General features: G+C 37.2%; 1 protein-coding gene across 4 annotated transcripts in view; it reads left to right on the top strand.

Annotated features, from left to right (window-relative positions):
* Positions 1-25,326, top strand: part of TNS3 (tensin 3) — a 429,194-nt gene that overhangs the window by 338,788 nt on the left and 65,080 nt on the right. For all 4 annotated transcript variants that reach the window (XM_043964868.1, XM_043964867.1, XM_043964866.1 and 1 more), the window contains 3 exons: positions 904-1,067; positions 3,316-3,442; positions 3,560-3,643. In XM_043964868.1, coding sequence (XP_043820803.1) covers positions 904-1,067; positions 3,316-3,442; positions 3,560-3,643 — 375 coding nt within the window. The remainder of the gene's footprint in view (positions 1-903; positions 1,068-3,315; positions 3,443-3,559; positions 3,644-25,326) is intronic.

Here is a 25,326-nt window from a genome sequence, read left to right as displayed (position 1 = left end):
TGAATCTGTGACCTAGCCTTCCACATCTGTCATGGGGGAATTGTCTTTATAATCCACAAGCTACTTTATAAACGAGTTATTATTATTTCATAGCAAATAGATAGCATTTATATAGATTTTAATGCTTGCAAAGTACTTTACAAATATTATCTCATTTTATCCTCACAACACTTTGAGGTAAGTACTATTATTACAATTTTATAATAATATAAATATAATATACTTTATATTTTTCTATTATAATATTAATATAATTTATTATTTATAATAATATAAATATAATGTATTTTTATAAGTAATTAAACCAAAGTTGACAATGGTTAAATGACTCTCCCAAAGTCACACAGCCAGATTTAAATTGAGATCTTCTTGACTCTGAACCCAGTGCTCAATCCATTGTGCAAGCTCTGCCTACTGCTTTCTTCTCTAAAATAACCTTTATGATTTCTTTGAAGTCTAATCCTTTGTGTGGGGCATAGCAGGATGCTTTGTGTGGAACATTTCCTCACTAATTTTTTTGATTGATTAATGCATGATAATCTTAAATAAAAATTCTAGCAAGATGGAATACATAGAGGAAATGTTCAGTAAATGTTTTTTGATCGATTGATATTTGCTTACTTTCCTGTGACAGAACATGTAGACCCACTTGTGAAAATATGTCTATACTTATTCATTTCTAAAGATGATGAAACCATGATCCCAAGCAAACTTTTAGACTAAAATTCATTCAATATGCATGCTACATTTTTGTACAACTAATTTTGCAAGGAAATAAAAGTCAATTTCAGAAAAGAATTTTTTTTTAAACTAGGGTATTTTCAGGGGAAAATACTTGAGTAAAGACTCAACTAAACTGATATATTTATTTTGTATTCGTATTCTCTCATGTATGTTCTGTAGGAGATGATCCATCTGGAGGGAGAATCAGGAAATTAAGCCTTGGCCAGTACGACAATGACAGTTCCGGGCAGCCATCATTTACTGGATGTGGATGGGTAAAAGCTACTAATATGGATCCAGTTCCAACTCTGGGACCCTATATTACTTCAGGAGAAACCAAAGAGGTAGATATATCTTGATATTTTTATTACACCTTTCCTTAAAAGTTTTCAAAGCACAATACCTAATCTAGTTCAACTTCATTCTCGTGTAGACCTAGATTTCTGGGGTTAAAATGATTTAATATTCTACCCTATATTTACATCTATCTTGAAAGATTAACTTGACTTTTGACTACACAGGGATAGCTACCTCTAGTATTCTTTTTTCTTTATCTTCATTTTTGAACTCTAAATATGCTTGTGTCTATTTCTGAGGAATCCACCATTTTATAAAAATTCTACATCATTTTCTAACCTATCCTTATTCTGACATTTTCAATTTTTTGAAGGAATTAATTTATAACTTAATTTATATCCTGATTTGTTTTTTGAGTTTTTTTTAATCTTTTTTGTTTGTTTTTTGTATTTTTTTTAATCTTCTAAAACTCACTGGAGATGATTGTAAATGTTCCATTATGATTTTTTCAGGTATCTTCTTGTTATTCTTTAATTATACGTCTATTCGTTGTTCAGGCATTTTTTTTTCAGGCTCTTTGATTACTTTTCTGGGAAGACTTGTGATAAATTGTTTTCTATCTTTGTTATTGTTATTAAATTTATTTGGCACATTTCATAGCATTTTTGGAAGTGATAGAGAATCTTCGTTTAGACATGACTTCTCATTCAGCCAATTTACCACATAGCTCTCTCATAATCTCTAACATGGGGAATGGGAAAGGATTTGTGTATTGGGAAGGGAAGAGGAGAGGAATAAGCATTTATGTAGCACCTACTACATGTTAGACACTTTGCTAAGCACTTTTACATTTATCTTATTAGATCCTCACAACAACCCTGAGAGGTGCTGTTGCTATTTTAGGGCAAACAGAAATTAAGTGATTTGCCCCAGGGTCACACAACTGATAAATTTCTGAGAAAAGATTTGAACTCAGTTCTTCCTGACTCCAGGCCAGGTGCTTTAGGCACTGCACCACGCAGCTTCCTATAATTTTGTCAAAGATCTACCTGTGCCTGATGTGATAGCCATTTTGCATTTTCTATATACAAAACACCTTAGGCAGCTTACAGATCAGTCCAACATGCAAATCTTTCCTCAGTAATATGCACAACTCATGTGCTACCAGTTCCTGAGTTTGAGTAGATACTGCCCAGGTAATGAGACACTGACGAGTTATTTTACTGTGCTTGTAAGAGGTATTTATTTATCCAGATATCTTATTATGCTTCCTTCAGAAACAGACAGCTCAATTACTGTATCATAATGAACTGGGTTTCTTCTCTTCTAATTGTGGTAATTCCTCTCTTTTCTCTATCACTATTTCCTGTCCACATTACCTTAAACCACTCAGACTGGGCCTGAGCCATAACCCAACTACCAGAAAAGAGAGGACTGTTGTAGAGGAGGAGAGCTCATGTAATTAATTTTCTGCTTTCAGATCCTCTCATGGCCATGAGTATATCCTGCATGCCCTGTTTCTCCTCCCTCCCCTTTTCAGTTCAGGAACCAGGAACCAAGATCAGAATCAACTTTGTTATTATTCCAGAAAGGTCTATGTCAGTCTCCTCCCCCTAAGGCCCTACTCCCCATCCCAGTTGTCTTCCTTGACAAAATGTCCCTCCCTGGCTATCACTCCCTTTATTTATTGCTTCCTTCCTTAGAATGTAAGTTAATTGGGGGCAGGAACTAGCGTTCCTTTTGTACTTTTATCCCTAACTCTTAGCACAATGCTAAGTAACTTTAATGAATGATTTTTCATTTATTTATTCACTCATACCATTTCCCAGAGAGCTCCAAACCAAGATGCCCTTCCCTTTCTTTGGCTCCCTAGATGTTTTTTCTCCTATTGAATGAAAACTTTTTGGGAGGTAGGAACTGACTGACTTGCTTGTATTTCTATCCATAGCAGTCTGTATATTGCCTTATACATAGTAAATGCTTAATAAATGCATTTTAATTTATTCATCCTTTATTCCTTTAACAATATGGGAAGAAAAATTATGTTTTGCATCTTAATTATGGCTGTTTTCTAAGAGAATATACATACATATATATTTAGTTCTAGTTTTCAGTTAGTGAAAAAATAATAAGTACAATGAAGTTAGTTAACTTTGAGAGTCATAGATCTGGACTTTAATTGTAGTCCTTCTACCCTACATCTGAATCTAGTAGTTTACATTAGAAGTGAGGAAGCTAATGACCTCTGTCCATTAAATCCATTTTATTTTTCTGCCTGTGTCAATCCTGTTGCAGACAATGGTAGCCAATTATCCTCAAGAGCTTGATGTGATTGATGGCGGAATATTCTCACCAACGAAAAATGGGAATGAATCAGTCCCTCCTACTCCATCTTTTCCCATATCACCAGAGACACCATATGGTAAGAAAAACCTCTAGAAATCGACATAAACATAATAAAATTGGCCTTGGAAGCATTCATTTTTCCATTTTTGAAAAGCAGAATTATAAAAGTCATTTACTGTTCTTTGTCTTTCAGTGAAAACTCCTCCACATTATCCCCAGATCAGTCCATCAGAGCAACTCAGGAGTGGCCCAACCAATTTGTACAAAACAGGACATGGTAAGAACTTTAACTATGCTTCAAAACATGTTGGTTTTTTCTTAGAAGATCATTCATTCACTGGGCATGGTGGTACTTGCCTATAATCTCTGCTACCAAGTAGCCAGGGGCTGGTGATTGCTTGAGCTCAGGAGTTCTGAGATTACAGTAGAGCCTATAAGGTGTTTGTACAAAATCCTGTGCCAATATGCTGAGCTCCACTGGCTGTCTGAGAGGGTCAACCAATCCAGGTTAAAAATGGAGTCAGTCAAAGCTTCCATGCATATGATGAGTGGGATCCAGTCTAGAAGTGGCCACTGCACTTTCAGCCTGGGTGAAATAGGCAGAAGCAGTGTGTTTAAAAAAAACAAAAACAAAAAAAACAACCAAACAAAAAGATGACTATTTTTCATTGACCTTGAGTATTTTTGTTTATATTGATTGTTTTGTCTTAAGTTTAGATTGTTATTTCTTTCCACTGTGTCTAGAAATGATTTGTTTTACTTTGGGATCAAATCTGTCAAGGCTTTTGGCTTTGAATTGTGACGTTTAAAAGCTAAATGGGTGGTGATCTTAAATTAGAAGCTTTAGCACCAGTCTTTGGGAATTAAGCATTTATTAAAGCATACCAAGTATTCAAGTGGAGTTCAGAAAGTTAAGAAAAGGCCTGTCTAGCCTAGAATTCCAGCCTGGTTGGGTTCTTCCTCAAGTCCTTTGCCACTAGCCTGCCTCAACCATGAACTCCCCTCAAACTGAGTGTAGAAGCTTTTTATAGGTCTGGAGCAGAGGCAGTCCTTACACACTGCTTCAAGTTGATTGGTAGGTGTCATCCAAATCCATTGGTTCACTGGACTTGAAGGTGGTTTTGAGTTGAGTTCAAAGTCCTTAGCTTCTGAGAACAATACCCTCTTAAGGGCTAGCCAGGTGTGGTTACAATCTAATTAACTTGAAGTAGGCTAATCAGCAAAGTTAATCCCTTTTTCTCTTGCCAAAATTAGACAACCAATATAAGGAATTCAAGCAACTGTCTCCATACATCTAGCCTTAGAATAGTCCTTGTTCCTTATCACACCCCAGTTCTGGGACAGGGTTTGCAGTGATGGCAATGGGAAGGGATGTTGGGGAGGGGAAGGAGGAAGGGGTCATTTGAGATGAACAGTAGGGTCTGATCTGCTCTATTGCACTATGTACTTAGTTGTTTTTATGGGTGTTCCAAATGTGGTAGAGAATGGAGAATGGTGAGGGAGAGTGTGGTAGATTCAAGGAAACTGAAGTTTGGTTACTTCTCAATGGCAGGAAAAAAGAACTATGAGTTCCTAGACTTACCTCATCATTCCATGTCTTAAGAAAAAGTAGTATACAATCTGGTCCTTTTGTCATCAAGGAGCTGTTGAAGTAAATAATGGGAAGATAAAGGATTTGTTGGAAAGGATTCCTGGTCTTGCAGAATTGCTTATGACCATTTAACAAAGAGCTTTTATTTGAGCCATAGGGTCAGTATGTAAAGCTATAGCTTTGGTGTACATAGAACCCATTATTATGATAGTCGCTTTAGTGGAACTTTATTTTTAAAAGAAAAAAACAACTCTCATTATGTCGAGTTTTCAGAAGTGAGTCTTGATATATTCCTGAAAAAGCCTCCTTTCATCATTTAGATTTCTTTGGAAAATATTTAAAGGTTTTAAATCACAGTTATGAATTGCTTTGCTTCTCTTTTGATGAAGAGAGTTAGTGTTTCTTAGTAGATGGTAAGTCAGTCTTGGAGTCAGAAAACCCTAGCTCAGTTCTTACCTTCTCAATGCCTTGTGCAAGGAGGCATATAAACTTTCAAGTAGACAACTCTGGAAGACGAAATTGCAAAACAACTGTCATTCTGAATTGATAGAGGGAATTTCTTCACTAGGAGTTCACTATGCCAATAAAATCTTAGGTAGAGACTAAAATGATGTAGGAGAAAGGGGAAAAAAGTATTTTGACTCTCCTATAAAAATATTTTTTTCTTTACCACGTACATAATTAAATCTTATTAGCTCTTTCCTGTCATTGACCAAAAATGAATTGATTTTTTTAGATTTGAAGATTTTTTTTTTAATTTGAGAAATGTGGCTCTTTAGGAAATCCAGTTCTCCCTCCTGAGATACTTTCATATTATTTTTAGTTATTTTATTTTTTTGCTTAGAAACACCAGGGTATCATATCTTAAGACGTGAAGATAAGAAATGAGGTCCCAACTTCCCAGTACAGAAAGATTCAGGCAGCAACTTCCTGTTAGATAACAAATGGGAGTTATTTTTGGTTTTAGATTAAGCATAAGTGATATCTGTTCAGACTGTACAATTTGTGAAATATGCCTGAGTCCCAAAGCCTGCACAAAACAATGTTTTATTCAATCCTGTTGTGCAGTGGGGGAAGGGGAGGGGTGGATTTCATTCTGGAGGAGGTGTAGGAAGAAGGAGAGGTAGTTCTATAGTATTTTAAGGTTTATGAAGCACTTTCCTCAGAACAGTCCCATGAAGCAGGTATTGTAAGCAGTATTATCCCTATTTCACAAGTGTGTTTAAATGACTGTGATTTGCTGACAGTTCATGGATGGAACTAGAGCTCAGCTTTTTAGACACCAAATCTAATGCTTTTTTCACGCTTCACAGTGGCCCCCATGGAGCTGTTTTATATGAATCACATACCCTTGATTCTGTAAAGTCTTGAACAGTTATAAGGGAAATAATAGCATACTTCGAGCTGTTGCTCTAATTAATATGTTAGGCATTACTTATCTTTTGAAAAAAAAATAGACATTTCTTTCCCTTTCTCTGCATATGTGTGTTTCTCTGGATTTATACCTACATATACAAATAGCAAAAAGATTTATTTGGTTTTATAGGATTTAAGAAACAAAGGATATGAATTGGATTAAAATATACCACTATCACCTAAAAAACATTGCCTTTGTATTATTATCCTTTGCAACTCTTTTCTGTCTTCTGGTGTGGTTGTGGCCTTAATAAGCATATTTCTAGGTTTCACCATCAGCCTTCCAATGTCACTATGCTAGGGTTTAAATCAGAAAAGTACCAAATTCGTGAATCAGTTGTCTTCCAAAATCGTGTTTGAAAGTTAATAGTTTTTAATTCAGAACATGTTTGCTCATGGAATAATAATGACTTTCCCCCCGTAAATAGCAGCTATATTAAGAAATCTCTTTAACGCATAAAGTAGCTGAACTATGGTGCTAGTAATACTAACATACCTTGTCACCACCATTTATAATGTAATTTCTGTGGTATTTGCTGCTCAGAGTTTATATCTTCCTGGACTGTCTCCAATAATAGGATCTCTGATAGCCAATGAGACAGATTACAATATAGGATTCATGAATTTAAGACAGAGAGCAGGGTTTTAGGGACAAAGACTCCTTGACATGATTTGAGACCACTTGCCTTAACCAGTTACATATAGGGAAGGTGGAAAAGGAGGGGGGGAAAGAGTCATAGATTTTTGTCAGTGATTAAGCAGCTACTTACATCTATTTGCTTACATTCTCCTCCTCCTTCCTATCTCCCTTCAGTTTGAACTCCCTTGTATCTTTGAAGTTTATCTTAAGTCTTCTCTCACTGCTATGCTCTGCTTTGTCCCAGTCTTCTCAGCATACTTTATGCATCTATAGTTATAGCTATAGTTATAGTTATATCTATCTAGACCCAAGATCTAGATTTTGAATCTTTGCTCTAATACTTATTGTGTGACCATGGGTAAGCTACTTGACCTTAGTGTCCTAATCTGTAAAATTGGAGTGTAGTACTAGATAAACTTTTAATATCCTTTTTTATTAAACCCTATCATTTTTTTGTAGATGTTCCTGAGTATCCTGTTTGACCACTTTTTGTAGAAAGATTCTTGTTCAGGTACATTTGGAGACTAGATAGACATTTAATCAATCAATCAGTTTTCAAGTCCCTTCTAACTCTGATATTCCAATGCTTGTGGAGTTTCCAGCTAATCTTATTCTAGCCCATTGACCATAGGAGAGGATATACCCTACAGGTAGTTTATAGTACTTGGTCATGGCCTCCTAGAGCCCAAGATCACCTCATTTCCATACTGAGTTATCAGGAATAAGAAAATAGTGATTATCTTGATTGCCTATTAAAGAAAAAATAATCCCTACAAGCTTGGAGACTTGCAGTTCAGAATTCTGGTGCTTCATAATTCCTTAGTTGCTTATATACCTGGGATAAAAATAGGTATTTTGGATATTGGGATTGGTCAATAGCTCCCTGACTACCACAACCAATACCAGTCCTAGTAAAAACTGTAAACAGACAGAATTTATCTTTTCTCTTCATTTAACTTTTTACCCAAATCCTTCTTCCCATTACTTGCCTATCTTTCCTGCTCTCCCATTCCCCAGACATGGCTGTTTCTACTCTTCAACTATCAACCAGCTCCACCCAGTGTTTGCCAGTAGTGGCAAATAGCAGACATTTGTTAAAGACTTTGCTATATGCATTGAATATAAGATCCCATTCACTGGCTTCAAAGAGCTTATAGTCTAATAGGGGAGATAAGGAAGCTCACAACTATTACACAAACTAGAATTGGAGTGAGTTCAACAACTATACAGTTCTAGTTCCATGACAGTCTTGAGGGAGGAAAATAGATTTCTGCCTGTGTAGAGCAGGGAAGGAAGTGAGCAGCATTTGAACTGCATATTCAAAGGTAGTATTGGATGGATAAAGGTGGATTGGAGAGGACAGGGCAAGTACAAGATGTATTTGGCTACCCCAGAGTCATCCCATTTTACTAGAGCATAGAGTAGATGCTGAGGAACTAGTGTGAGATTAGTATAAAAAAGGCTTGTGAAACTCTTCAAGAGGGTCTTGAACTTTATTTGGTATTCATAAATGTCCACTTTAAACTAAGAGTTCCTTTCCCTGATGGCTCAGCAACTTTCAGCTAATTATTGATCAGGTTAAAGATATTTAAGTTCAATCCTGCAAATTTGAAGAACTTGTTAGAATGTACAAGAAAAATATTTATGAGTAGAGATTCTTTAGGTACTGCTTATCTAACCTAATGGTACTCTTGGAATGGTATGTGTGGAATTAGCATTGCTTTCTCATACCATCTCCACCCCACACACATTTTTTTGGATACAGCCCTGCTCCCATCAAAACAGTTATTGCTTAGGGAGGGTGCCAGTATTGGCATAGCAATCCTCTTTTCAAAAGCAGTGATAACAAATCAAGGAATGTTGATTCATTTATTCAACCTGAGCAGTTCAAGTCAAATGGGTTTTTTTGTTGTTTTTGTTCTGTTTTGTTTTGCTTTGTGCCTCTCCTTGTTAGGCAATCTGCTTAATTAAGTAAAACCTGTCTGCAGACAAATACTTCTATGTCAAAGCTTATAGAAGATGCAATTGCAAAATAAAATGTAGATTAACCTATTAACATCTGAGTCCTTCGAAGGACATTATTCTGATTTTGACCTTGGCCTTAGGACATGTTCTTTTATAGCAAGCCACAACCTTTTCCAAGAGACTAGTCAAATCATCAAGTGGCTTATCAAATAAGGTCAATTTCCTATTCTCTTTTGATTTTTATACCTAACAAGAGTCCATCAAATAAAGTCTTCTTCTAGTAACTCATAATAGTATAAGTTGACCCCGGCCTCTTAAAAATTAGGCCAGCAGAACAAAAACTCTAACCAAGTTGAAAAAACTTTCAATCCTGACCAGTAGGAGCTGGTCAGAGACACACAGTCCACCCAGGGTCTCTGAGAAAGAGGTCCTTCATCAGAGAGTAGGACAAAAGGTGGTGATAGTTGAGAGGAAAGAGTGGGGAAGAAGGCAGCTCATGAAGACTTTCTTCCTGGATGTGAAAGAAAAACACACTTGTATTAGGGGAGTGATGAAGTCACAGATTAGTCAATTGGTTAATAAACATTTTTTAAGCATTGACTATGTATGGGCCAGTTAATACACTAAATACTGCTCCATTGAAAGTCTGAAAAGCAGAGCTAATTCCAAAACATGGTGGAGAAAGGAAGAAAAATAGACAATCCTAAACCTTGAATAAGGTTTATATTGTTGTTTTATTTCATTTTGATTTTTGTTTTTGTTTTTTCAGTTAGATTTCTCCAATTCATTGTATCTGTTTACAAACATTAAGTATTTACTGGTGCAACCAAACTTATTCTCTTTTCTATCAGTCAATAAAATATAACTATTTCAGCCATGCAGGAGATGTACATGATGCCAAACATAATTTATAGTAGGTGAGAGGTGTGCTACACTTAATATGCTTAGTCCATATTCATTGACTGAGAGCTTTACTAACCTTATCAATGGAAAGTAATAGAGTACAATGGAAAGGGCACTGGGGCAGGTGAGTGCAGATGTGTGTTAGTTCCTCCCTAACCTGTCACTCATTACTAGTGTATCCCTGAACAACCCACACTGTGTTTCTCTCATTCCTCATCTAGACCAAGAGGAGATTGGAGCAGCTGATCTCTGAGACCCTTTTGACCTCTTAGGTTGTGTAACATGAATGCTTTTAAAAAAGCATGCCCACACGTAAAACCGAACAGGCTCGTAACCCTTCTTATTGTGGACCATATTCTTTTTGGCATACTTGTACTTTTTGTGCATTGAGGGAAACATTCTTACTGCTTGAGCTAAGTACCTTCAGGATCCGGTCAGGCAAGAAACAGAGGCAATATTGTGAAATCCTGCAAGAGAAGCCCAGTGTTGCGTTAGGTTTTCTGGGGTAGGTAAGGTTGCAAAAAAGTAAGCCTGCTAATCCTTCTATCCCTTCGCTGCTCTGTCAAATCAATGTTCCCTGCCTGGGTTGGTTTTAACCTTGGTGGGTACTACCTGTAACCACTGCATGCAAGCTGCGAGCATCACAATAAATGGAATAGTAGCTTATTCTGTTGAACTTGATTTATTTAAAGTTAAAAAGAGATCATAAGGGACACTGTGTTGGCCCTTAATTGGGGGTATAAAATCCTTACTCTTTTTGGTCGTGTTTTTGCTTTGGCTTTGCGGGGCTTTCCTTTATCACTGTATATACTTTTTGCTTTGGGGCCACATATACAAGCTAATTAATCATGTATTAAATTAGAAATTTAATGTATATAGGATCCCTTACATGCCTGGAGGCCGCAGCTATGTGACTTAGTGGATTGAAAGTTGGGTCTGTAGTCAGGAAGATGTGAATTCAAATACTGCTTCAGACACTAGTTGTGTGACTGAAAAATCAGTTTCTTCAGCTATAAAATGGGGGTAATTTTAACACCTACCTCCCAGGGTTGTTGTGAAGATCATAATATTTGCAAAGTGATTAGCACAACACCTAGTACTGGCATCTTCCTTCCTTCCTTCCTTCCTTCCTTCCTTCCTTCCTTCCTTCCTTCCTTCCTTCCTTCCTTCCTTCCTTCCTTCCTTCCTTCCTTCCTTCCTTTCCTTCCACTCTTCCTTCCTCCTTCTCTTTCTTCTTTCCCTCCCTCTCTCTCCTGTCCCTCCTTCCTTGCTTCCTTCCCTCCCCTTCTTTCCCTCCCTCCCTCCATGCTTTCTTCTTTCCCTCCTTCATTCCCTCCTTTACTTCCTCCTTCCTTCTCTTCCTTTTCCCCTCTTTCTTTTCATCTTTGCTTCCCTTCCTACTTTCCTTCCTGCCTGCTTGCCTGTTTGCCTGTTTGCCTGTCTTTACTTAAAATCCAGACAAATTTAGGAGAATTGAAAATAAATTAGAAAACTCCCTAGTATACAATGTGATACTTTTATTTATTTTTATCAAAAGCTCTTTCTCACTTTTGGATATACACATACGAACTGAAGTTGACATTTTCTATTTATTTCATATAATTTGTCATCCAAGTTTAGTTTAAAGAACCATCATGATCTAATAGATAAATAGAAAGGAAGGAAGGAGGAGAGAGAGGGGAAGGGAGAGAAAGAAAAAAAAGAAAGAGAGAGAGAGAGAGAAGGAAGGAAGGAAGGAAGGAAAGAAGGAAGGAGGGAAGGAAGGAAGAAAAGAAAGAAAGAAAGAGAGAGAGAGAGAAAGAAAGAAAGAAAGAAAGAAAGAAAGAAAGAAAGAAAGAAAGAAAGAAAGAAAGAAAGAAAGAGGGAGAAAGGAAGGAAGGAAGGAAGGAAGAGAAAGAAAGGAAGAAAGAAACATTGTCCTGGAATTCTATTAATCTGTTCTGATTCCGTTCTGATCTCTTCCTCATATATTAGAGGGTGGAGAATTGACCTGGCACAAATTGATGTTGAAAAGGACAGCATGTTTTAGGTGAATAGGAAGCAGTCCCAATGTGACTTAGCACAGTCTCACCCTGAGTGAAGAGTGTGATATGAGTACTACAAAAGCTATTATGGCCTTGGTCTGTGTTTGTAGAATATGCCTCATACTCTAGTCACAGAGCTCTGGCAATGTCTGGAATGTTGAGTTTAGCCCTAGGCACTGTGTGTTTTATTGGGGACATTGACAGAGTTAAGTGTCAACAGGTTGTCAAGGGGTCTAAAAATTCGAAAGTGGAATTGTAAAAAAAAGAAAAACCCCGTCACTCAGCTATTCGGTGACTGAATGAACTGAGGGCATTTTTTTTTCTAGAAGAAAAGAGTTCAACAATTACACTAAAGTCCAAGTCTCTTTATGCCATGGAGTTGAAACTGTTTTGTTTGTTTGTTTGTTTTGCGCGGCAATGAGAATTAAGTAGTGACTTGCCCAGGGCCACACAGCTACTAAGTGTCAAGTGTCTGAGGTTGGATTTGAAGTCAGGTCCTCCTGAATCCAAGGCCGGTGCTCCATCCACTGCACCACCTAGCTGCCCCCAAAACTGGGTTTTGTTTTGTTTGTTTTCCAGGGCAATTGGGGTTAAGTGACTTGCCCAGGGTCACACAGCTAGTAAGTATTAAGTGTCTGAGGTCGGATTTGAACTCAGGTACTCCTGAATCCAGGGCCGGTGCTCTATCCACTGCGCCATCTAGCTGCCCCATAAAACTGGGTTTTTTAACATAATACTAGGATACTTCAAACTTTAGTAGGAAGGGTTTGATCACTGGGACTGGTGACTGAGTACATGTCACCTAAGAGAACCAGACAGGCTAAGCTAATTTCAGAGAATGCCACAACCATGTTTGTTGCAGAATAGTGATTTTTTTTGGTCCTGGCATTTCACAGGAATTATTTTCTAAGGCAAGGAATAGGTGTGGGTGGGGAGTGCTAATCTACATTGTTGGCAGGCAGTCTAGGATTGTTGAGATCACAGGTCCTTAAAGCATTAAGGTATATAAGCAAGGGCAAGTGCTAGGCACTGAAGACAAGACAGACAAATCAATTCTTGCCCTTTTTATCTTTTCTACTTAATGTTAGGGGCAAAGAGGGGCTCTAGTGTCAACTTTTCTTATTAAATACTTAGAGAACTTTCAAAGAACAGACCCACACATAGAGTCATCCATTAGATTAATATCTTGAGAAGTAAAATAAAAATGTTATATAGAATGAGGATCAGCACTAGTTTTTTTTGTTTTGTTTTATATTTTCAATTCAGAGGAACCAATGGGGTATAAACAATTGATTCATTTTCTCCTGATTCTATATTTTCTTGAAGTTTAAAGATAGGGCAACATGCAAAAATAATAACTCTCTTCCTTTACTAGTTCTGAGGTAATATTAAGACCAATCCTCAAAGCCTTTTTGATATTTGCATGAATACATAAACAAAAACAAGTAAATCTACCATGAAAATAGTCAGATGGATTTGTGATCTCAACATTGTGGATATTTCCTCAAACAGTATAGATTTTAACCCATCCACACTTGCCCATCTTGCATCACTCATGGCCACAACCTTCCATCTCTTTGTCACTGTGGGTCTACCAGTCATGCCAGGGAACTTCCTTAAGTTCTGCTTGTGTTCCCAGTAGATCAGCAGAATGTTCAGGCTGTCTGTTCATCAATCATCAGTCTTGCCATGTGTCCTATCTAATATAATTTCCATCTATATCTTTAATAATTCCTTTTACAGCACTTATCCCAGATAGTAAGAAGGGAGGAGAAACCAATAGCAAAGCAGCATCTTCTCTAATTTTAGTTTTTTGCTTTCTAAAAGAATAAAACTTCATTAAAGTATAAAGTGATTATCTCAAAAATTTCTACTAATGAGAATACAAAACTAATGCTTTAAAAACCCTGTTATTTTAAAATTATTTGTTGTTTAATTTATTTTGCATATTTTCTTTCCTACTGTAAGCTGTCCTTATGTAACATTTACTGTGTGCCAGACTCTGTGCTAAGAACTTTACATTTTTTTATGTTATTTGATCCTCACAACAACCCTGGGATACATAAATGTTTATGTCTGAAAACAGCTAGCAGTGTTCTTGCTCATGTCACAACCCTGACCCATTTAAAGGCTAACTTTGATGGATTATGTTTAACAATGAGTAAGACATTGTAAGGAAAGGAAATGTTAAATGTCAGGAAGTTCATTTATTGTGAATAATCATTTCAGTCTTGTGAGTCCACAAAAAAAAAAAAGAGAGAGAGAGAAGAAAAGAAATACAGTGCCAGTGGATACAAGAGGTTTAACTGCCTTGGATTAGGGGCTGAATTCATAACCTTGGGTACTGAAACTTCCCAGCCTTACTTTGAATCTGTGCTATATGGGCTACATTGAAATAGAAGTGGAACATGGGTGAGCAGATACTAGGTTTTAATTTTTTTCATTCCCTCAAGCAACCATGAGATCTTGATGGCCTGCTTCATCTCTGTAAAATGGACACACCTAGTGTAGGAAAGAATGTTCTGAAGGAAAATAAAGTGAAAAGTTCGAAAGCATGGTGAACTTAGTGTTAGTTGTTGTTGCAGTGGGTGGAGCACTGAGTCTGGAGTCACGAAGACCTGAGTTCAAATTTGATCTAAGAAACTTACTAGTTGTGTGGCTCTGTACAAATCATTTAACCTCTGTCTGCCTCAGTTTCCTCAACTGTAAAATAAAGATAAGAATAGCACTTACGTTACAGGGTTATTCTGTTAATCAAATGAGATAATATTTGTAAAAGTACTTAGTTCATTCTCCTTCCTTCTTGAAAAGTGTCGCAGATTGAAGCATTATGGAATAGAGAAATGAAAATTAAAAGAACTTTGAAATAACATTTTATACCTATCAGATTGGCTAAAATGATTGAAGGGATAAGCAAGAAATGTTGGAGGAGGGGCAGCTAGGTGGCACAGTGGATAGAGCACTGGCCCTGGAGTCAGGAGTACCTGAGTTCAAATCTGGCCTCAGACACTTAACATGTACTAGCTGTGTGACCCTGGGCAAGTCACGTAACCCCAATTGCCTCACTAAAAACAAAAAAACAAAAGTTGGAGGAAAAGTGGAAAAATTGGGACACTAATTCATTGTTGGTGTAATTATGAATTGATCCAACCATTTTGGAGAAGAATGCGGATTTATGCCCAAAGGATTAGTAAACTACCTATACCCTGTGACCCAGCAATACCACAACTCTTTGCCTTTTTCTGAAGATAATTAAGGAAAAAGGAAAAGAACCTTTATCTTCTAAAATATTTATAGCAGCTTTCTTTGTGGTGGAAAAGAACTGGAAACTGGGGGATGCCTGTCAATTTGGGAATGGCTGAACAAGTTGTGGTATAGCAATGGAATACTACTATGCTATAAGAAATGATGAACTCAATGGTCTTAGAAAAACATGAATAGACTTGCATGAAATAATAAAGAGCAAAATGAATAGAACCAAGATAACATTATATACAATGTCAGCAATATTTTTTAAGAACAACTTCGAATGACTTAAGTAATTTTGACTATTATAAGTACCCAAATTAACTACAAAGGACATATGAAGGAAGGTGCTCTCTGCATCCAGAGAAAGAACTGATGAATAGAAGTATGAATAGAATGATTTTACATACATACATACATATACAAACATACACACACATAGTTGTATATAATTCTAGTCATCTCTAGGGCAAAGGGGGGTGGGAGGGAAGAAAATAAGGAAATTTATATTATAACTATTATATATTTAAAAGAACAGCAAGTTGTACATAATAGATTTTTGTTTTATGTAATCATCTTTTTATTATACTATTGTTATATTCCATAAATTAAAAGTAAAATAAGTAAAACAGTTTTTTAAAGTATTACAGCATATAAATCTATGCTATTTATTATTGTTAAACTACATTATGACATTGAACTATATAAACAAATGTTACCATTTTCAAATTATGAATGTTGGTCTAAAAATTATCCACATAAGAGCAGCATTGGTAATATTTCCAGAGTAGACTATTTATAGGCTTTATATTAAATCTTTTTTCTGGCCAGACCAGAAACTATTGGAGAAGAGTTTTTATTATTTATTATAATTCTACCTGTAATGTAATATTCACATATTTATGAAAGTGATGGGGAAAAGGTGGGAAAAGACCTGAAAATTAATGTAATGGGCCTCCCTTTTTCTCTTCTGTAAAATGAACATTATTAGAGTAGAGGATCTCTGAGGTCCATTCTAGCTCAGGCATTTTGAGATGTCTTTTTGAGATATGTCCTTTCATTCTTTTTTTTGTCAACTTCATTTCATCTCTACTACTAACTAACTTTGTGACCCAGGGGGAATCATTTAATCCCTCTTGGGCATATCTCCTTGTTTATAAAATGGGGATTGTGATTGCATCTATCTCACGGGGTTTTGGTGAGAATCTACTAAATTACTTGTGTAAACTGCTTAGCCAACTTTAGCATGCTTATATAAATTGGAGTTCTTATTCTACTTAGTTCTCAAAGACTAATGTAGACTCTAGTCAGTTATGCTAAGCAGAAGGGTTTCAAGTATTGATTCAGAAATATGGACACGATGAATCATCTCAGGACTTGCCTGTACAAATGGAGAGAATTTCACCTCGTAATAGTCGTATGTAGAGAGAGGGAAAGAGTCATATAGTCATATATAGTTATACAGTCATATAGTTTTATATATAGGATTTATAGTTAAATATATTGTGTGTATTTATATAGTGGTTTTTATGATTTTTATAAGCATTCCATACACATACACACATGCAACAAATTTGTCTGCAATGCATTCTATAAGACTTAATTCACTACTTCAAAGCACCAGTGAGTTTATTGTTGTGGAAATTCCCTTTTAGCAACACAGCAACACCTTTATATCTTATGTCAAGATCTTCATGAGTTGTTGTGGCCATAAAAACAATTAAAAAAAATAATCACCGAGGGTAGCCAAACTTGTAGTAATGACTTTTCTAAAATCAACCAAGCAGGTCTTAGGACTTCAGGCACACACAATTCCATTCCAGGGCCAATATTTGAAACCATGCTGGTGTAAACAACATTGGCAGCACTTAGGCCACGTTGGTGTACCTTTAAGGAAGTAAGGAAAGAAAGCATTTTTTAAATGCTTACAATGTTCCTGACACTGTGGTTGTAAGTGTCCTGATGCCATAATTAGACATCAGGTCAGGGTATTAGTAGAGAATATAGATATAATATTCAGCCCTCCATCTAGACATACACACATACATTCTCTTCAGCTTGGAAAATAGAACTTAGGGGGAGGAGTTAGCTCTCTGCAAATATTTGTAAAGTTATCATGAGTAACGGGGACTTTATTTTATACATAATTGTTGTTAAAACTTTTTTATATTAGAGGCAGCTAGGTGCTATAGTGGATAAAGAACTGGACTTGGAATCAAGAAGACCTGGGTTTAAATCCTATCTTAGACATTTACTACCTATTTGATCCCTGGGTAGGTCACTAAATCTTTCTATGCCTCAGTTTCCTCATGTGTTAAATGAAAAGAATAATAGCACCTCCTTCAAAGAATTGTTTTGAGGATCAAATGAATTAGTATTGCAAACCTTAAAGCACTATCTTAATGCTAGTGTTATATAAACAGATAAATTTACAAGTTTATATTTGTATATAATACATCCTTCTTTATATAAATGAGTAGATAGATAGACGTTGAAAAAAAAAGTATAAAATGTGCATAGAGTCTATAAATTTTCAGAAAACCATGGCAGTAGACTTCCCTTATGGTTTAAGAAAACACTTTCAGATTTTCCTGAGCAAGGCATTGTGCTCTGATGTAGTACCTTTCAGTCAGCTCTGCCTCTCATCAGGTAACTATGTTGCATGATGAACAGGAAATGGTATATCCTACTCTAAGCTGCATGAACTCATGGTACATAAGAGTTTCCTTTCTGGAGAAACATAAGTAATGATTTGGATCAATGGTGTCAAACTCAAATAGAAACAATCATTGCCTATTATGTATCGACTTAGAAAACGGCAAATTAACATTATGTTGTCCTAGGGGCAGCTAGATGGCACAGTGGATAGAGCACCGGCCCTGGATTCAGGAGTACCTGAGTTCAAATCCGGCCTCAGACACTTAACACTTACTAGCTGTGTGACCCTGGGCAAGTAACTTAACCCCAATTGCCCCGCAAAAAAACAAAACAAAACAAAAAAAACACATTATGTTGTCCTATTTTTAAATTTTATTTTGTTCAACGTTTTCCAATTGCATTTTAATCTGGCTTGAGCCCATTCTGGAATTTTATGGTCTGGAAGTTTGACACCCCAGATTTGCACTGTCTGAATATGAAGGGCAAAGAAGGGCTTCTATCCATGGTGTCATTGTTGGAGTTTTTAGGTTGTACTATTTTCTTAATTTTCTGCCTTCTCTTAAAGGGCTTTTGAAATTCCTGTTAACCTGAGGGGCAGCTAGGTGGTGCAGTGGATAAAGCACTGGCCATGGATTCAGGAGGACCTGAGTTCAAATCCACCCTCAGACACTTGACACTTAACAAGCTGTGGGACCCTGGGCAAGTCACTTAACCTCATTGCCCTGCCCCCCCCCCCAAAAAAAAATTCCTGTTAACCTAATGCATTATCTCCAAATTTTACACTGACTTCATAGAAATATTTTGTAACTGTTCCTGTTGTGTGTAAAAAGTCATGTCCTGACTGGATAAGTCTCAGCTGATTGATTGACCTGAAGGGACTTTAAAGATTCATCAAGTTCAACCATGTCTAGTCATTGCAAGAGTCTCCCTTCTGTAATCTGTTTGAACACTCCCAGAGAAAAAAGAGTTTGTTGCATCCTGGTGGAACAGTGAATAGAGCATAAGCTTTGGAGTCAGGAAGATAGTTCAGATCTGAGCTTCAGACCCTTACAAACTGTGTGGCCTCTGTCTGTGGTGATAATATCACCTCCCTCCCAGGGCTGTTGTGAGGATTAAGTAAGATAATGTTAGTAAAGTGCTTAGCACAGTGCCTGGCACATTGAAGATGCATAATAAATGACTGTTTCCATCCTTGTTTCCTCATAAAAGCCAGTCATTTTTTGAAGTGGCTCTAATTGTTACTAACATTTTTCCTTCTATTGAGCCAAAGTCTGACTCCATATAAGTTCTAACCACTATACCTACTTCTTTCCTTTGGAACCAGGAAGAATAAGTGTGATTCCCTCTTCCTTATGGTTTCAGATATTTGAAGATAGTTACCGTTCCCCACCTACCCAGGGCTTCTGTTTTACAGACCGAACATGCCCATTTCTATCAGCTCTTCTCTTATTGCGTGCCTTTTAGATCTCTTACCAATTCTGGTTAACCATCTCTGGATATAAGCTAGTTTGTGAGAGTCCCTCTTAAAATGTGGTGCCCAGAATTGAACACAATGCACCAAGTGTGGTCCTAACAGTGCTGAGTACAGTAGAACAATTATATCCCTTTTTCCTTGTACTTTTATTAATGCTTTTACATCAGCTTTTTTGGCAGCCATGTCAAAGATTGTTAATTGACCTTAATCATTCAGTCAGCTAAAATCTCTAGGTCTTTTCAAGATTAAGAGGGGTAAATCAGGTCTCCCCAAACTGTTTCTTGTACATCTTTATTTTTTTTTAAATCCTAAATTGGGATTTAACATTGGCCTCTGTTAAATTTCATGTGTTTTTGTTTTGTCTCATTCCCACCACTTAAAATATATATTTTTAAATTTTAATTCTATCATTTAATATATTGACTAGCATTCCTAGGTTTCTGTCATCTACAAATTTAAGTTTTCTTTTTATGCCTTAAACCAGGGATTCTTAACCCAGAATCTGTGAACTTATTTTTACAGTTTCATAATTGTATTTCAATATAATTTGATTCTTTTGTAAGCTTATTTTTTTTATTTTATGCATTTAAAATATTATTCTGGTGGGGCAGCTAGGTGGCGCAGTGGATAAAGCACCGGCCCTGGATTCAGGAGTACTTGAGTTCAAATCCGGCCTCAGACACTTACTAGCTGTGTGACCCTGGGCAAGTCACTTAACCCCCATTGCCCTGCTAAAATTAAAACAAAACAAAACAAAACAAAATATTATTCTGAAAAAAACCCCACCCCTTCATAGGTTTCACCAGATTGCCAATGGTGAGAGGTAAAGAGAGATGGTAGAGTGGGGGAGGGTATCCGTGAGACAAATAAGATTAAGAACCCCTGTCTTAAATCGAGTAGCTGAAAACAGTCTTGAGGACAGAACTAAGCACATAGTCCTGAGACATTATACTAACAACCTCTGGGTGACATTGATATATAATAGAATATTCTGGAAATGTAGCTGTTTAGTCATCTATGAGTCCACTTAATTGTGTTACATCATTTAGCCAACTTTCCCCCATCTTATCTACAAAATAAGGAGACTTCTGTCAATTGCTTTGCTTAATTAGGCAGGCACAGTTTCATTAGTGGCCTAGAGTGGTGGATTTGGAGTCAGGAAGTTCAAATCCTGCTTCAGCCTTTAAATGCTATGCACCCCTAGGCAGGTCACTTCTCTGGGCCTCAGTTTCCTTACCTCTAAATGAGGGAGTTGTTCTTGATGTGCCCATAGGTTTCATTTTTAATTCTTTGACCCTGTGAACCATAAACACAGAGCTGTGTCATCCACCTGATTCAGTAGTCTAGTAAATTTATCTTTAGAACAGTAACAAAGATTGTGTAGTGGCTATCATGACAACATGTGACTCATCCTTAACAAACTCATGTCAACTCTTAGTGATCACTGTTTTCTTTTCTATATACTCACCATCTCTTTTAAAATAGAATTTTATTAAGGTTCCATTATATCATGGGATCTTACTGACCTTTACTTTTAGTGACTACATTTTCTACCTTTTTCCAACTCAGAACATTTTCCAGTCTGAAATCTGTCAATATGTCATTCAATTTCTAGACATGCATCAAAGATCTACAACAGGGGCAGCTAGATGGCACAGTGGATAGAGCACCGGCCCTGGAATCAGGAGTACCTGAGTTCAAATCCGGCCTCAGACACTTAACACTTAACTAGCTGTGTGACCCTGGGCAAGTCACTTAACCCCAATTGCCTCACTAAAAAAAAAAAAAAAAAAAAAAAAAGATCTACAACAAAGGCTAGTTAGTTCTGCAATGCACAACACTGTTCCTCAGGACCAGAAGTTAGTACATGTACAAAATGCTTTCTCATTATCTATTCACCTATGTTAGTCTTCATTTTCTTCTTAAACATTTTTTTCTATACATTCTAAGTGGAAAACCATTTTTAATAGAGAAGGCAGAAGGAATACACAATAGAAATTGATTATTTCTCTTTTCCTTCAATTCTATTCCACCCACCCTGGATTGGGACACTGTCTACTTGTGAGGGATTGTTTTCCATAGTGAGCTAAGACTTGGAGGAATGAGGGAAGAGGACCAGAGGAGAAACAATAAAAGAACAATAAAAGAGGTGATATGACAAAAATGCTTGTCAGTATATGGAGTGCTTGGTCAAATGGAGTGATTGGTTGAAACTACTATGGGCCAACCTTGATAAATATTCTAAGGGGCATTGGATAAGAGAGATTTGTCTACAAAGCAGAGAGCTGTGATTTCAAATGGCAGTTTCCAAGATGTGATCTATCTATCAGGGTCCAGGTAGGAAATAAAGCATCAATAACTTAGGTAAGTAGAGGGAAAGGATCAGGGATGGGTTATCATCTTTCACTACAATTGTTTCCATTTTATTTTTGCCAGAAGTGACCAAAGTTATGGGCCTTTAGTTATTTAGTTATTGGCCATGACCATCCCTCAGGATTAGTTATAGTTGCCATTGGAGCTATCTTCAGTGTTCCTGAACATTATGGAATAGTTCCCTGCCCCATATCACAGTTCTTTTGCATCAAGGTCTCTGTCTTTTGCCAGACCTCATTAGGGCCTTGTGAACAACAGATCCTATAAATGGGTTCTTACTATCATCTCTCAATCTTGCTTTTATCACAATGGCCTATCTGTCTGGATGTCCATGTTTTATTACCTCTTGACATAGCCTACCCAGATGGTGTTCTTTGCTTCTGAAGACCTTTTTTAAGTTTCTAGGTCTTCATGCTCTTTTATCTTAGCCACCATACTATAGAATCCCAGTTGTGATTACATGGAAATTTTAGAAAGGCAGCCTTCAGCGTACAAAGTCATTACTTAGGATACATTCAAGTTGTACTCCATCCCCATCTTAGTCTAGCTCCAACTCACTTTTCTAGCATTTTTTCCTACTACCTTTTTTTTTTTGGGGGGGGGTGTTCAGGGCAGTGAGGGTTAAGTGACTTACCCAGGGTCACACAGCTAGTAAGTGTCAAGTGTCTGAGTCCAGATTTGAACTCAGGTCCTCCTGAATCCAGGGCTGGTGCTTTATCTACTGTACCACCTAGCTATCCCCCTTTCCTATTACATTTACCAAAGAATAGAAAATAAGTTTGTTTGTTTGCTTTCTATTTGAGAGGTGAAATTTTAGAGCAGTGGAAAATAAGGTTGGCTGAAGATTACAAATGGTGCATGTTAACCACGCTGAATTATTACTAGTTCTTGAACATGACTTGTTCTGTGCCCTTCCATATACTCAGTATGACCTTGCCATCTTAATTTTATCTGTCAAATTGCTATAACTAAAAAAAAAATTGCTAAAACTTTTTGAGTGCCTAGCTCAGATGGGCCTGACTCCTTTAGTCAAAGACTCCTTAAAGTCTTCCCTGATGTCCTTAACTTATCAAATGAGATAATATTTGTAAAGCATTTAACAGAACACCTGACACTCAGTAGGGATTAAATAAAATGCTTGTACCCCTTCACCTATTACATCTCTGTAGTCCTTCACTTATATATTACTTCTGACACATCACATACTAAATTTTTAATTTTTTTATACTAATACTGGCTGACATTTGTAGAATGCTTTAAGGTTTGTACAGTTATACATATCTATACTTTATAACTATATCTATATATTAATTGGTATCTATAATATAGATATCTATTACATAGCTATAATATAGATAGCAATACTATCTATATGTAGAGATCTACTATATCTATACATAATAGATATATTGTCTATAATATAGATATATATGCAGAGAGATGGAGATATCGCTGGATGAATGGGCAGGCAGACAGACAGACAGTTAGGTGGGTGCTTGCCCTTCACCTGATCTTGTTAGCAATCATTGTGAAGCATGTGCTGTCATTAGCCAGATTTTGGAAATAAACTGAACATTGGACAGCATAAGCTTCATGCCCAGGGTAACATAGCTGGTTACGTGTATGAAGTAGAATTCAAACCTGGGTCTTTATGATTCCAAGATTTTTTAGCACTCTCTCCTAACAGTTTACAGTTCTTGAGTATGGAGGCTGAGCCATTATCTATCACCTTCCCAAAGTGTTTTGTGAATAAAACAGGTGTTTGGAAAAACAACAAACAACAACAAATCACAGTTGAGCCCTTGAGTAAGATTAAGTTCTTAGCCACTGGCCTGATGTCTAATAGTATATAATGAATTAGATTATTCCCATTTCTGACCTACATAGCCTACAGGAGCAGAAAAGATTATTAGTCCTAAAAAAAAGAGGCTTTCAAGATATTTAACCTAAAATGAGAAGTTTTAGTGCTCTTAGATATGTTTAAGTATAGCATAGAAATAATCATGTGACCACTGAGAATTTTTAGCTGAGCTTTTCTTCTTTATTTAAGACTTCTTTTCTGAGAGCTAAGGACCTCCCATGACCTTATACTGAGGCCACCCTCAGAGTTATCCATCCTCTAGAATCTTACAGGCCAAAGGGGGAACTAGGATATAGCTTGCATGAGTCCTGGCTTCTTTCTCTGGTGGTGACTGGAGATGTCTTATAATAACCATGTACAAACTACATTATTTGACCTCTGTCTTTTTACAGATAAAAGGATTGGCCATGGCCTAGGCTTGTTGCTTCATATTTGTTTGTTTCTTTGTCTAGGCATTTCCTTGAGGCATCCTTTCTGAGAGCCTGGTGCCCTCCCGAGCACATAAACAATCCTGGGAGGAAATGTGCTGGCCAGTCTTTTGGTGCACAACTTCCCAGTAATCTTCCTGGTCTAGAATCCTTTTTGTTTTTTTAAAGAAAAAAATACTAACATATGAACCAGAAGGGAGCCTTATATATTCATTTAATACTCACCATTTGTTCTAAGTGAAGAGGAAGTGATTCAGGGAGCTGAGTGATGCTCCATTTATTTACCAAAGATATCAGCATCAACCGGCTCTTACTCAAAACTTGGATTTGGATTTGTCCTTTTAAATCCCCTGGTTGGAGTTGTAGACTCTGTTCTGACAATATCCCTACTACTTCTTTATGCAGAAATAGGACTGTATTTTTACGATTTACCGACAGTAGGTAGTCAGGGTCAACTCAATAAAGGAATGCACTTGAGAAGTATTTGCCATGGTACAGTTGGAAAGTTCTTTGGGGTCTGGGCGGGAGCTACAAGTAATAATCCTTAAAGAGCCATCTTGCCCTTTTGACCATTAATTCTGCTTATGGATTGGATGAACTAACTGGAAGGCTGAGAGACAAAGCTATGTGTCAGCTGGTTAGGGTGGGGGACATTTAAAAAAAGTCAAATTCAAACAAGGCGGAGTCATTAGGGCATGAATGCACTGAATGGGTTGTCTGTGACAGACAACAGCACAACTTCAAGGAACAAATACTGAATTATTTTCCATCTGGATAGAGTAGACTCTATCTTCAGCTGAATGGCACTATTTGGAGAAGCAGCCCAGTTTTCGTTCTCTTCCTCCTCCCAACTCCTTGGGACTTAGACTCTTCTTCAGGGAGAAGTTGGTTTGGGGGGATAAAAGGGGAGGAGAGAAAGCAGAGGTTAAAAAGAGAGAAAGCCAGCAAATCCGGCCCCTAGGAGAAGTATGTGTGTGTGTGTGTGTGTGTGAGAGAGAGAGAGAGAGAGAGAGAGAGAGAGAGAGAGAGAGAGAGAGAGAGAGAGAGAGAGAGAGAGAGAGAGAGGCAGCCTCTGCCGGCTGAGCAACTTTGAACAAAGACCAGCGATTGGCTCTGAGAAGAGTGAGGGCTTTTTCTCTTCTGACTGAAGCTCTCCTAGCCTGTACTTCATGGGGGAACTTGTGCCATGTCAGCTTCCATAGGTAAGTTTGTCATTTCCCTCTCGTTCGCGTTTTCCTCTTGTCCCAGGGGAATGTGTTTTATGTGGCTTCTGCTGTTCATTGGCTGGGTTCCTAGAATCCCGTAGCCAGCCATGAAACATGATCTCCACGGGGCTGGGGTGGCTGGGTGAGTGGGTGTGAGAGCAAGAAGGAGCAAAAAG

The sequence above is a fragment of the Dromiciops gliroides genome, chromosome 1 (assembly GCF_019393635.1).
Source record: "Dromiciops gliroides isolate mDroGli1 chromosome 1, mDroGli1.pri, whole genome shotgun sequence".
NCBI lineage: Eukaryota > Metazoa > Chordata > Mammalia > Microbiotheria > Microbiotheriidae > Dromiciops > Dromiciops gliroides.
This window is presented reverse-complemented; position numbering and strand designations above follow the sequence as displayed.